At 47.8% G+C, this 14,202-nt stretch overlaps 1 protein-coding gene across 2 annotated transcripts in view; it reads left to right on the top strand.

Annotated features, from left to right (window-relative positions):
- The window catches only part of otud7b (OTU deubiquitinase 7B), a 34,714-nt gene that overhangs the window by 14,500 nt on the left and 6,012 nt on the right, over nt 1-14,202 (top strand). For both annotated transcript variants that reach the window (XM_062538747.1, XM_062538748.1), the window contains exons 2-11: nt 7,415-7,676; nt 8,344-8,514; nt 9,127-9,363; nt 9,807-9,908; nt 10,377-10,504; nt 11,142-11,248; nt 11,509-11,636; nt 12,005-12,154; nt 12,948-13,062; nt 13,851-13,929. In XM_062538747.1, the coding sequence (XP_062394731.1) occupies nt 7,592-7,676; nt 8,344-8,514; nt 9,127-9,363; nt 9,807-9,908; nt 10,377-10,504; nt 11,142-11,248; nt 11,509-11,636; nt 12,005-12,154; nt 12,948-13,062; nt 13,851-13,929 (1,302 nt within the window). In that variant the 5' untranslated portion in view covers nt 7,415-7,591. The remainder of the gene's footprint in view (nt 1-7,414; nt 7,677-8,343; nt 8,515-9,126; nt 9,364-9,806; nt 9,909-10,376; nt 10,505-11,141; nt 11,249-11,508; nt 11,637-12,004; nt 12,155-12,947; nt 13,063-13,850; nt 13,930-14,202) is intronic.

Consider the following 14,202-nt stretch of genomic DNA (forward strand, 5'->3'; position numbering starts at 1 on the left):
CTTCCTTTCTCAGATACACACACACACACACACACACACACACTCACAAATGCATCTGAGCAGTGAAGTGGAGGGTTACCAGACACCGACCAGAGAGACCCAGTGGAAAATGGCACGGGTCACAACCCGAGAAGTTGGCTGCTTTGCCCATCACAAGCCCAGTAGTGTCTATGTCGGGCGAGGCGAGCATCAGGTGCAGAGCAGCAGCCGCCGCCGCCACCTCCGCCGCCCATGAGTTCCGTTAGTCCTGCCCTGTCTGCCGCCACCTGGCCCCAGCCCGGCCCCGAGTATCACACCGTCCAGAAGGCCGCGCACGCTGTTGCTGTAGACCTGTTGTCTACCCTCAGGTCCGCTCGCTTCTGCCTGTCAAGTGATCTTGAGCTCATTATAGGCTCTCTCTGTCTGTTGGGAGTTTTAGGGGATGTGTTGTTTATTCACATAGAGGTAACATTCACTCTCTCACATAGACACTAGCATTGTCTAAAAAAAATATGAGGTGGAAATTGGTTGTGTGTGTTCTTGCTATGAGATGTTGAACTGAGTGTTAAAGCTTTTCGTTAGTGAAAGTGGCAGTGGAAGCAATTAAATGGTACTTAGCAACGCCAGCAGTTTGAAAAATCTATACATTTATATATTATACAGCAAAGGTACATTGTTTCTTTATTTCCAATGTGGTTTATTGTCAGTTTTGTAAAGGTTATTGGCGCAGTAGGAAATAACATTAAGAATCATTGGTCCTGTCTAACCACAGTCTACGCCCATTAGGATGCCATGATTGGAAACATTTCCCAATGGACCGGTTCCAGACTCTCGTCACCAAGTGAAATTAATTGAATGAGTCCAGTGATACCAGGCTATCGTTCCATAGAGGAACAATTGAGGTCAAATGCCAGGAGGAAAAAAGCATCTCTGTGTGAACACTGCTTTAGTCTCTCCATCTGCTCTACACCCCCCCCCCCCCTAACCCCCCCTCCCAAATGATTTACTTACACACACACACACACACACACACACACACACACACTCACACACACGTACCCACCTTCCACCTCCACTGCTGCTTCTCTGCTCTCTCTGACCAGAGCACAACAGCAGCGCATGGCACAGCAGAACACAATGGCCGCGACCGCTCTGACCTCGGCTGTCTGTCCCTGGCCATCCCCAGCTTCTCAAAGCGGCCCACGTGTTGACCGCGGCAGCGGCGCACATTATGTAAGTGGACAAAAGCCCGGTCTGCCTGCGCAGAAAATCTGTGCCTTCCTGCCGCCCGAGCTAAACTCTATTGTCCTGCGGCCGAGGTGGGCTGCATGGGCCACTCCGCTCACACAGGCTGTGTGGACGCTGGACAAATGCTGTCATGGTGGTCCTCAACACTCCCATTTGGAGACAAGACACTGCCCCATGACGCATGACAAAGCAGTATATACAGCGTGTGTGTGGCTTTTTGTTGTTGTTGTTGTTGTTGTTGTTTTTGTTGTTGTTTTGTTTTGTATGTTTGTGTTTGTATCATAGGCCTGCATTGTGAAGTCCATGGTTTGGTCTTTGGTCGTTGGCTTGAAGTCACTGCTGGCAAGCTGGCCCCGGCCACTTCCAGAGCCTCGTTCTCTCTGAGGCGTGTCTCTCCACAAACACATGATCTCTGCTCCTCCACAGCTACAGTGTTCTTTTGTGCGGCTCCGCTCCTCTCCTCTCCTCTCCTCTCTGGCCTGCGTCAATGTGGGATTGTTTCAGATGTGTGGTTGTCACTCCACGTGCAGCCTCAGCACTCTTTCCCTTAGTCGCCAGAGGCCTGAAGGGCAGTAGCAGTGTGATTCTGCGTCTAATGTAGAGATAGGCCGACTAATCAGTCGACCGATTAATCAGGCGGTTTTTTAATATATATGATCTGCATTAGCCGATATCCAAGTTTATTCAGCAGATTAACCTAGAAAAGCCCATATCTGTCGACCCTTTTGAATGTCCAAGTGTACTCCTGCAGACACTGTCTGCACAGTGTGCGGTGGTCGCTTATGATAGTTTGCGTCATACCGTAGGCCATACAACACCAACATTTTGTGTGTTGACTGTGCATAGACATGCAACTGGCTCAGCGTTGATGGTAAAAGGTACGATATTCGTGTATTTGTGTATTTTTTCAGAATGCTCCCACCAATCAGTGGTCGCCGCGTCAGTGAACATTTATTTAGAATATCAGTCTGTAAGGGAAGCTGGGGGTGGAACCATTTTTCAAGCAAGAGTGCTCACATTATGTGATATCTGCGTTTTTTCGAATTTATGTTCATGTTAATTGTTGTGAGATTCGCCCAAAGTGTCAATGTTAGCATATTTTAGTTACAAATATTTTCATATGCGAAACTGGAGGGGCATTAGGGGTGGTAAGACATTGTTTAGGTGTGGCAGGTATACTAAGCGACTTCCAGGACGGATGCCTCTTGTAGTTGTGGCATGTTGATGAACTGTTTTTGTTCAGCCGAGATCAGACCCTGCACTTAACCCCAACTTGCTCCGGGGACTATCATGTAATCCCTTGCGATATAGTTGGCAATAACAGCATCTACTGAATTAATAACTGTAATAGACCTATTTTCAAAAGGCCTTTAGTCATTGCTGCACTATTTTTAAATCTTTGATTGAGAGCTTGGCTCTGTGTGCCGACTGACGTGTCCATAACAGTAAAATGAGCAAATTAGCTGCTGAGCCAAAGAGGTCGGTCACGTCAGCCAATAGGTCCAGGTTGGTTAGAGCGGGAGAACTTTGGACAGCAAGTCCGCTTTTGTAATCGGAAACAAAATCATTGATATGTACCGTTACGTCCTCAGATACATATATTTACAGTAATTTCCCGCATATAAGCCGCATTGTGTATAAGCCGCAGGACAGTGTTTTATGCGAGTTAAAAGAAACAAAACCATATTGATACCATATTAACTGTCCCTGTATATTACCTCATAGCTGAAGAAATTTTGCAAAATCAATGTATAAGCCGCTAATAAGCTAATAGGCGGGAAATTACGGTATTTTGATGTTAATTTACATGTAGCCAGGTATCAGTATCATTATCTTTGGGACAGTGCTGTAGATATGCTGACAACACATCAGAGGGGTTCTAAGACACGTGCTATGATGATAAGATGTGCATCATGCAATACATTTTTATGCACATATCCTTTGATGAGGCGCCACCCGGATGGATGGGATTCAATTTAGGCAGAGAGGGTTAAAGCAGTGCAATCAAGGATCTTTGATTTAGGACACTGTGTGGGTTTGTGTTTTGCTATTCACAAGTAGCCTGTACTTTGGAGTGACAAATGAGCCCTGTCTCTTTAGATGTCGCGTGGAGCAGTGTCTGCGGACACCACGTGTCCACTACCTGCACCCTAAGATGTGAAGACGGTGGAGAGTGGTGGCTGTGTGGGGAGGTGGCCCCCCTCTTGTCTGTGTGCTAAGACCTCTGCTCGCTTCGCACACAAAACCCCACGGCTCGTCCAGTCAGCTCTGAGTTCTGACCGCTGGCATCCACTAGCAGCTCCTGCTGAGGCTCACAGGCCTATCAGAGCACTGCAAGGGGAGGGGCGCTGGGTGGGGACAGGAGTCGGCCTACTTCCACAGCATCTAAAGGGGTGTGTGTGTGTGTGAGAGAGAGAGGGAGAGGTTGCTGTCAGAGAGTGTGTGTGTGTGTGCGTGTGTGTGTGTGCGTGCGCTCAACCTGCAGGAGAAAGTAAGCTGACTCATCCCTCTGGAGCCGTGCTGTGTTCTGAAACTGTGGTAGTGCAGCCTATGCTGCCGGCTGTTTGTTTCACAACTTAAGTGTCTCCGACTGAAGTAAGCACTCCATCGCCACAGTGAGGCCCTTACTCTAAATATTATGTTTGCCCGTGACATGAAATCACAGGGACTATTTACCTGTCCCAGAGTTGTCTTGACAAACCACTACTCTAAAGTAGTTCCAGGAATTCCATCCTATAACTCTCAGGGGGAGGATTTTCTTTTTTTTATTACCTCACTCACCGTTTCTTTTGATGTTTGTTATGATGATGGGAAACTAGCAGCTTGTTAGGGAGACATGGGGGGGGGGGGGGAAGTGAGGCCCATCAACAGATTCCTGAGCTCTGTAGTCTGTAGGGTTAAAAATGCATCACTCGGGGCTAGGCTCTCTGATCACTTGTTTGGTCTGGGATTAGGGGTGTAACGGTACACAAAAATCCAGATTCGGCACATACCTCTGTATTGAAGTCATGGTTCTGTATTGAAGTCATGGTTCGGTTAATTTTCAGTACAGTAAGCCTGTAACATGGTCTGTATGCAAAAAGTCTACTGTTGATTACTGTATTAAGATGTATTTGGTAAACTCAGTACACATCTGTATTGAACCTAATGTCCTGTACCTAAACGCTTCGGTGTGAATACTTGTACCTTTACACCCATATCTGGGACACAAGCGGCATGTCTTTGTGTGGTGGGAGGAGGGGAGAGGAATAGAGAGGAGGAGGAAAGAGGGAGAGAGAGAGAGGGAGCAAATGGAAAGAAAAGAAAGCTGAGGGAGAGAGCCCATGACTCATTCGGCTTTGAGAAAGTTGGTTGAGTCAGAGGGGCAGTGGTGGCAAGAGGAGGAGGAGTTGGAAGGATGGGACGAGGATGGCGATTTGGATTCAGACTCGGTGGTGGCAGCAGTAGGAGGAGGAGGTGGAGGAGGAGGAGGAGGAGGAGTCATCAGAGATGGTATGAGGGCGATTTTGATTCAGACTCGGTGGTGGTAGGAGGAGGAGGAGGAGGAGGAGGAGTTGAAGATTGGATGAGGGCGATGTTGACATATTATAGACTCAATGGCTAGATACACTTCCTGTATGCTCACGGCAATCCAAACTTTTCTCACCTGTGGTCCCCTGTTGGTGAAACACTCTTATTTCCAACTGAAAGCTATTGAGCTACCAGTAGCTCCCGACCTGTTTCTTAAGGCTTGATGAAGATGTTCATAAATCTGATAACTCAGTTAAAATTTCTATGAAATCAAATTCACGGTCTACAAAGAGAGGAGGTACATGAGTTGAAAGCAACCTTTTAAAAAACATACAAATCTTATTCAGTGGGTTTGGGTGGAGATCAGCTATGTAAATAAATGGCACGCTACTACTACTAACATAAAAGCTCTCGGCCATGTCCATGTTGACAAAGTCACTCTCGGAGGAAAACAAGTTGGAGACCCTCGCTCTACCAGTTCCTACCAGAGCAGGGACGTTCCTCCCTATCTTCAGAAACCTCCTGAAGACCCAAGTCTTCCGAGACTACCTCCTCTCCTAGCACTGCTACTTAATCTACACATACAGTACCACAACCTTCTTTGTTCTGACCATCCCTGTCTTCTGTTGACTTCTATGCAAGTAGTACTTATGCTGTAACATGTCCTAGTCACACATTATACCTTGATAGACCCTTTTTCTGAGTTGCGTTGGGTAAAAGCATCAGCTAGGGTAGACATACCCTTGGAGCCAAGGCACCATTTAAGCCCACTTGCAACGTTTGAAGCCATTTTCTAAAAACAGAGGGGACTGTCTTGTGCTAGTTATTATTTCATTGAATCTAACAATTTCCTAGTTACATGTCAGTTTTAGTTGAGCACCAGCCAGTCACATTTGTCAATGTTGACGTAGGCCAGTCTAGCATGTCAGAATTTTTGCCTCGATGTTGACATCACACAGGGTCCCTGACGGCAGGCGACGCAAAAGTTGCATGATCTTGTAATGTGGCCACTGGCCAGTCTTAAAACCAAGACTCAGGAAGCATTTATGGTTCTGTGATCGACAAATCTGACATGGGTCAATCGTAAAAGATCATCTTGGAAGATAAAATAATTGTGCAGTCTGCACAGACCATAAGGCTCACCTTAGTTCAGGGTTTGCTCCACTGAGCAGAGCTGTTTCTACTTCATTGGTGATGCAGAACATTTAAGCTGCATTCACATACGTCGCTACTCGCCCATCTCTGAGCGAGAACTGTCAATGTAAAGTGAATGTGTTCTAGCTGAATGTGGCCAGGACAGGCGATGCGAGGACTAGCGATGCGATGTGGGCGGGTACAAAGTTAAAATAATTTTAACTTCCAGCGATGCGAGTGAAGCGAGTGAAGCGAGTACCAAATCAGAATGTAGAATAGAAATGATTGACAGTTAACGAAAGCGAGGAGCGATGTGCGAGTAGCGACGTATGTGAATGCCCCTTAAAGTTGTAAATGACAACCTACAGTATACAGGGCACGATCGATGTAATTTGCTTTCTTTGCTCTTTGTTTTGGACCGTGTTCTCATAGCATGGCATATGACCCGAGCCCTGTTGCTGTTCCCCATAGAAATATTGTTGCTTCTCTGAGTCAATATTGACACCTAGATGACACCTTATCAGTGTTTCCATAGCAGCTTGCGATTGGGAAGTGGCAAACTAAGGCCTGTGTGTGTGTGTGTGGGTGGGTGGATGGCTGCTGCCTGACTGCACCGTTCATGATCTCACCTTTTCATCTCGTTCCTTCCAGTTCCTTCCGTGGGCTGAACAGAAGGTCCACTGTGTTGAGCTCCCACGCGCCATGGAGACGCATGGCAAAGGGGGCCGAGGAACTGTTCTGACCCACCACATAGCCACTTGAGTGTTTGATTGGCTAGGCTGTGACACACACACACACACACACACACACACACACACACACACACACACAGCCGTGGGTGTCTCCATCTCTCTGTGTTGGATAGAAATAGGCCTTTACTTACTGCGGCAGTGTCAGCCATTCAAAAGACCGCCATTAAGTGCCTCCTCCAGGTAGTTTGGGCCGTGGGCTTCGAACAGCCACTCGAGTCGATGTCCGTTCACAGCACTGTAACGTAAATGGATAAAAGACAAACCGAACGAGGCTCGATGAACAGGAATTATTTCCAGGCATGTTGTTCCGCTTGCGTGATGATGATGCCGTTTCGCTGCCTTCCGCTGAGCGAGGCCTTTTCGCCCGGGCGGCAGCACAACAGCCCTGAGCCTCGCCGCAGAGCAGCCGCGCACACAGCAGCCGCAGTCATGAGATAGCCGTGTGACCCGTGAGGGTCAGTGAATCCCAGTGATGGGCAGAATGCTAATGCACTGTTCCAGACGATCTTATTGGGGCCAAAGGCATGTGGACTTGCGTGTGTCTGGATTTAGACACGCTTTGTCTGTGTGTGTGTGTGTGTGTGTGTGTGTGTGTGTGTGTGTGTGTGTGTGTCCGTCCCCTGCATCGACCGTTTCTATGTTTGTGTGTGTTTATGTGCGAGTGTGTTCTGTTAACGTGTATTTGTTTCTGTTGCTGTGAAGTTACCTGCACTCTTTTGTAGAGCCGTTGGTGAACCAGGAAATTTCTAACTCATATTTTGTTTCCCTCTTCTCTTTATCTCTTTTTCCAGGTGTGGCTGTAAAGGGAGGCCCCTTTGAAGACCCAGTGTGTGTGTGTGTGTGTGTGTGTGCGTGTGTGTGTGTGTGTGTGTGTGTGTGTGTGTGCGTGTGTGTGTGTATGTGGGTGTGTGTGTGTCTTACATTTCTCTCCCCTGATGCCGCCTGCCACATTGTAAATTCATGATCACATGACTTTGGATATGGACGCAGTCCTGTCCGACTTTGTCCGTTCTACTGGAGCTGAACCAGGATTGGCCCGAGACCTACTAGAAGGTAGTCCTCTCTCTCCCCGGAGCACGGAGCACTCTTTCTATTTTTCCTTCCTCTCCCGTCCCCCCGCCTCCCCCTCTCCTCTCCTCTCCTCTCCTCTCTTCTCTTCTTCCTCTCCCTCCCTGTCTGTTCTCCTTTCATCTGTTCTCACACAGTTGTTGTTAATAGAGAGAGCGCTCGGGGGCATCCGTATCTCTGGCTGTGCAGAGGGGCCGTGCGTAAACGCTGCCGTGCTGTGCAGCTCCAGCCCCAGCCTAGCCGAGCTCGGCCCGTGCGCGGCCTCTCAGCCAACGCTGCTAGTTAGGTAATCCATACGCAGTGAGGTAAAGTCGGGACACTGCTCGCTGCCCACCCCTTTTTTTTTTTTTTTTTCTCGGTTGCCTAGCAACACGCCTTGCAGATAAAGCAATATAGGTTAAAAAAAATGCATTGTCCTGCTAACGTGGCGGCCTTCCCTGACCAGCACAGCAGAAGCCGGTTGGATTTGTCAGCAGCCGCTGGTTTAAAGATAAGTAATCGCGCCTCTGTTGATTCACTGTCAAACCATGACTGATTAGCAGTTATGAATTTCCCCCTAGTGTCCCGGGAAGAGAAGCTTGGGCTTGTTTGTGTGGTGATTGCTCTTCGACTCCAATCTGATCTGACCTAACGCGTCTGTTATGCCCCGCAGGCAAGAACTGGGATCTGACCGCTGCCCTCAGCGACTTTGAGCAGCTGAGGCAGGTGCACACGGACACCTTGACGTATTCGTTTGTGGAAGAGAGGGAATACCCTCCCCCCGAAAAGGAGGTGGCTCGAGTGAGCCGTCCGCTCCTGCACCGGCAGGATGAGGTGGTGCAAGGTATGCTCGTTTGCTCGCTCGCCCCCCCCCCCCCCCCCCCCCCCCCACTCGCACTGTAAAGGTCAACAGCCAGTCACTGCACATTGACATTGATACTACTGCTGTAGAGCCGCACACCAGCCGAGCACTACCCTCATGACCTTTGGTATCTCTGCAAAATCACGAATGTTTGTATCCCAGTTTTGATAGAAGACTTCATAGTATTGTGTGATTGCTTAACATTAACTTAACATGTTCGCTTTTGACAAAGGTGTCTGCTAAGTAAAATAACATAACTGTAACATTTATAATGTCTATGACTATAAGTATTAAGTATACTAAGTATTTATTAGAATAAATGTAGACGATCAACATGAAGCAGGAGTGGATCTTTTCAGTGAGTTAGGTTGCTCAATGTTATGACGGCGATCCATTCACTGCTTGTGCCCTTTGTAGGCAGCACAGTAACTTGGGCTCTGCACAGTTCACTCCTCGCCTCCATAACCTTTGTAGTATTTGAAACTGTTCCTTAAAGTCATTGCTTATTTCCTGCCCTAGACTGTGACACAGTAGTGGTCAGACATGTTGTAATAGCGTTTGTTTGTGTGTGTGTGTGTGTGTGTGTGTGTCCAGCGGCCAACGAGAAGCGTCTCTCCAGAGGCATCTCGCACGCCAGCTCCACCATTGTGTCGCTGGCGCGCTCGCACGTCTCCAGCACGGGCGTGGGCAGCGGCAGTGCCGAGCCGCTCCTGGACACGCCCGTTTGCACCTTCCAGCTCCCCGACCTCACCGTCTACCGCGAGGACTTCCGGGGCTTCATCGAGCGCGACCTCATCGAGCAGTCCATGATGGTGGCGCTGGAGCACGCCGGTGAGGGATCGCATCATCGTCTCGCTAATCTTTAGATAGCAATTCCATCGCAAATTATATGATGTACTTGTTGTCCTTGTTGTCACAACACTGCCATGCTTAAGACATATACAACCTTGTAGAGATGCACTGTTTAAAGAACCACAATATCTGAGTATCAAATGAGAAATATACTGTAGTAGGTCTGTCAAATGTCTACAGTCTTAGCTGTCTATATCACATATGGGCTATAATGTAATGTCGTGGCCTGACTCTCGCCGTTGCTGATTGTGTCTTTACTAGAACACAGCCATGCGTGGCATGAAGGATGAAAGTGAAAGTGTAGAGCTCTTGTCCGGTGACTGCAAGAGCCAGAAACAGAAACAGTAGAGCATGAAGAGAGAAGGGGACCGAGTTGTGCGTTGAAGCCGAAGCTGAAGCTCTTTTGTGTTTTGTGCCTGCAGGGAGACTCAACTGGTGGACTCGTGTGGGTCCAGGCTGCCAGAGCCTGCTTCCCCTGGCCACTAGCGGAGATGGGAACTGCCTGCTCCACGCCGCCTCGTTGGGTAAGGCTTATTTATTTATGCATTTATTTTATAAATAAATGCCGAATATTGAGCTGCAAGACTTTACCGGTGGTCCCAGGAACATTTAAGGTGAACCCTTAGCAGGTGCCAGGGGCTTGGGGAGCCATGCTTGGCGCGGCTGCCAAGCGTTAAAATGCCAACCCGGAGTGACCGCGGGAAGATTAACAGCAGCTAATTAATTAAAGCCAACAGCAACATTAAGCCCCATCAGAGGAATATTAATCCGTTCCTAGACGGCGTCTCATGTGGTCTCTTTTTCGTCTCCCAGTGTGCCAAACCGTGTTCCTCAGACCCAGTCACTGGATCTCACCCCTTTCACCCTTGGTCAGCTGTGTTTGTTCTTTCACACCAGAAAACACAGACCAAGTCCGCCTGTCGCCAGTGACTCGTGTTGGTTTTGTTTTGAACCTTTCGGTGGTTTTGATTGTGCCCTGCTGCGCTGCGCAGGAATGTGGGGTTTCCACGACCGGGACCTGATGCTGCGGAAGGCCCTGTATGCACTGATGGACCACGGCCAGGAGAGGGAGGCACTGAGGCGCAGATGGCGGTGGCAGCAGACCATGCAGAACAAAGAGGTCAGAACTCCCAGTGCTCGTACATCACCCCGTTCCCAGCCCTCCCTGAGGCTGGAGCAATCATGCATCATTATTAAGCTAACGCGGCTCTGCGGACATCCCAGTCCCAGCTCCCAGTCAGCGTCAGCACGGACTGATGCAGCGAGTATTAGTCAGATTGTACCTAGAGCACCACTGCCATGTAGTATTAGTATTAGTCAGGTTGTTACACTTGTATACCTTTTGGGAAACGAGTCCTTGTTTGTGTAAGTGTGTCTGTGGTGGGTTTTTTTGTGAAATGGTGCTGGGGTGGTGGTAGCGGTTATGGAGCTGGATTAGCATGCCTGAAAAGTTGTGGGTTCAATACCCGGCTTCCACCCTTGTGCCCTTGAGCAAGGCACTTAACCCTGAGTTACTAGCAATGAACAGGGAATGGTGGCCCTTGTGATATGTTTAGGATATAAGCTTCTGCTAAATGATGTAAAAGGGTCTTGTTTGTGTAAGTGTGTCTGTGGCGTATATCTTACGGAAGACGGGCCCCTGTTTGTGTAAGTGTGTCTGCGGTGTTATGTCAGTAATTACTGTGACCTGCTTTGTAACGGCCTTGGTAAAGTGCGTAGGAGCAGGTGTGAAATTGTATCTGTGTGTGTCCGTGCAGTCGGGTCTGGTGTACACAGAGGAGGAGTGGCAGAAGGAGTGGAACGAGTTACTGAAGCTGGCATCCAGCGAACCCAGAATCCACTACAGCGCCAACGGCAGCAACGGGTAGGCCACCGTTATCAGGGCAGAAATCCAGGCTCACTACATGGGCAACTAGCAGTCACTTTCATAGTTTCAACAGTCACTTGCATATTCTAACACTTGTATGTCTCATGATCATGCCAAAATGCAAAGTATTCTGTATGGCGACAAGCCATTGCAGTTTCCATAAATTATGAATTTGGCTGGCTTAAGCAGGAGAGGTTAGCTGACTCATCATGACTTTGTGTGTGTGTGTGTGTGTGTGTGTGTGTGTGTGTGTGTAGGGCGGAATCCTCAGAGGAGCCGGTGTACGAGAGTCTGGAGGAGTTCCATGTGTTTGTTCTGGCCCATGTGCTGCGAAGGCCGATCGTGGTGGTGGCCGACACCATGTTAAGGGACTCGGGCGGAGAGGGTAAGGAAGACCGAAAGAGCCAACCTCGATCCTGCTGCTTTGATTGTCAGCTTGAGTTGCCTCTTTCCCATGCACAAGCAGCCAGCTACCAAACACACCCTCCTAGTGATGCGCAGGTTAAGGATTTTTTAACCCCGCACCAACCCAACCCATCGTGACAGCCAATCCGCCCCGCCCGACCCGCAAAATTACGCTCTGATTTTTAACCCAACCTGACCCAACCCGCGAAAAGCCAACAAAGACTGACAAAAAGTTTAGTTTCAGAAAGTTTCAGAGGCTGATGTGTTGGCCAGACCTCCTAAAAAGAATGGCTGAAGCCGAGGTAGCTAAAGGCTAACCTGCTTTGTTCTGTTCTCCTCTCCCACCAGCCTTTGCACCGATTCCATTTGGAGGGATTTACCTGCCCCTGGAAGTCCCAGCTAGCAAGTGCCACCGCTCACCGCTGGTGCTGGCCTACGACCAGGCCCACTTCTCTGCCCTGGTGTCCATGGAGCAGAAGGATGGTACTAAAGAGCAAGGTAGAGTCCTCATCAGCACTACAGGCAGGCTACACCGAGCACGTTACTGAAGGGTTCCGTTTACGGAGCGTCAGCTACAGAAATTAACCTCCACTGTCAATGGAACTGTCTACACAGGACATGATACTGGTGCACACATATTTTAAAAGTTAGACTAGTCCTCCAGAGCTATTTTAAACACTCCAGGAGTGGAACATGTCAGTTGTACACCCAGTGTACCCTATCTGTAAGATTTGAATGGATTCCGTGGATGTTTGCCCCTTGAGGTATTTCTAACCGACTGCCTTTGGTTGAGACAGTGGCAGAAAGGTGGCTTAGAGAAAAAATGTCTACACTGTCTACCATACCACATTGTCTACCATAATGGTGTTTACTTTGATCAACACATCAAGACTAATATAATTCCATTTTCAATTGTTACACAAGTTATTGTCTGACTGCTAGAACTGCTTGAACTATTGTCTGACTGCTAGAACTGCTTGAACTAGAGTTCAAACCTTGACTGGTTTGAACTCTAGTTGGTTTTCCATTTGTTCATTTCCCCCAAGTATTTTCAGACATATTCAAGTAGTGTGAATGGTACTGTTCGCTGAGACTGTTGGCCTCTCTCTTATTCAGAGAGTTTGTTGTTTAAGCTTCTTTCTTCTCCAATAAGACCGCTACTTCTAGGTCCAGTGATTCCCTGTAGTTCCCTGTTCTAGGAAGGCGAGGTGGTAAAGGAAGGGTGAAGTGAGGGGAACGTTAGTCATGATTTCCCACCTTAACTGCTTTGCCTCTTTTGTTCTCTTTGTAGCGGTGATTCCCCTGACTGATTCAGACCATAAGATGCTGCCGCTCCACTTTGCTGTGGACCCAGGGAAGGACTGGGAATGGGGGAAGGACGATGGTGACAACGTCATGCTTGCCAGGTATAGTGGTGATCCTTCATGTTTTACTCGTCTACCCTTTCGGTATGTTGTCTCCAGCCAGAACTATGTAGGGGGCATTGATTTAATTTGGGTATTTGTTTTGTTTGTTTACTTGTTTGTTTCTTTGTTTGTTTGTTTGTTTGTTTGTTTATTTAACAGTTACTCCAAGTAAGTAAATGGAGGGAAAAACCATTAAAAAGAATGTTAATTCATTTAAGTTCTCAGTCTGCTCTGCAGGGGGTGGCCCTTGCAAAACCTGGTTATCACCAACCATGATTAGCCTGCTCTCCTGATTAGTGATCCTTGACAGTCAGGGAGGATTATCAGTGAAAGCCTGCTGCAGAAGGAGCCGTCTGGAAATAGCACAGCGAAGAACAAGAGGATATTTTTAAACTTTGGCTTTTGTACCAGGCTTTGTTTGTTGATTACAGAGCTGCAAAAGAATCGAGGCACATGGCAAAGTAGTGCTATTCTTAAGTTTTTTGGATATCCAACCTTATAATTAGGGTTCATGGGAATGTCAGATCTTAGCATTGAGTACTGCTCAGGTATTTTAAAGTTTATAACGATGCAAGAATAATTCTATTTAGAATAATGAAATGAGAAATGAGGTCAGACAGTAGTTGTAGTAGCTCTTTTAATTACAACCATATATCTTCCAACTTGTTTCGGTTTGGGGATGATGGTTGAACAGGGGTGGGTGCGGGCATCTCCAAATCCTTCAATCTCCAGTATAACATCATGTCATCAGCATAATGGAACCTATTTTTCCCTTTGTATTCCCCTAGTGTGACCCTCTCCTTGGAAGCCAAGCTGCATCTCCTGCACAGCTACATGACTGTGACCTGGCTACCACTGCCTTGTGAGGTACAGGCGATTGATAAATGATTGCATGCTTTAGATGAGGGTCAATGGTTACAGTTAACAGTGTCTAGGGAAACCTCTTTTCAGGATACTCTCAGTCGGATGTAGAGATTATGGAACAAGCTATACATGGTCAAACATGATGCATGATGCAGTTTACAAAATAATCCCGGCATATATTTACTGTACTACACTTACTATAGTTGCATGTTGTATGGATTTTCTTCATGATTAATGTTATGCAATGCACAGGATGACTGTTAATCCTACAGTTAA

Source organism: Sardina pilchardus, chromosome 6, assembly GCF_963854185.1.
Source record: "Sardina pilchardus chromosome 6, fSarPil1.1, whole genome shotgun sequence".
Lineage (NCBI taxonomy): Eukaryota > Metazoa > Chordata > Actinopteri > Clupeiformes > Clupeidae > Sardina > Sardina pilchardus.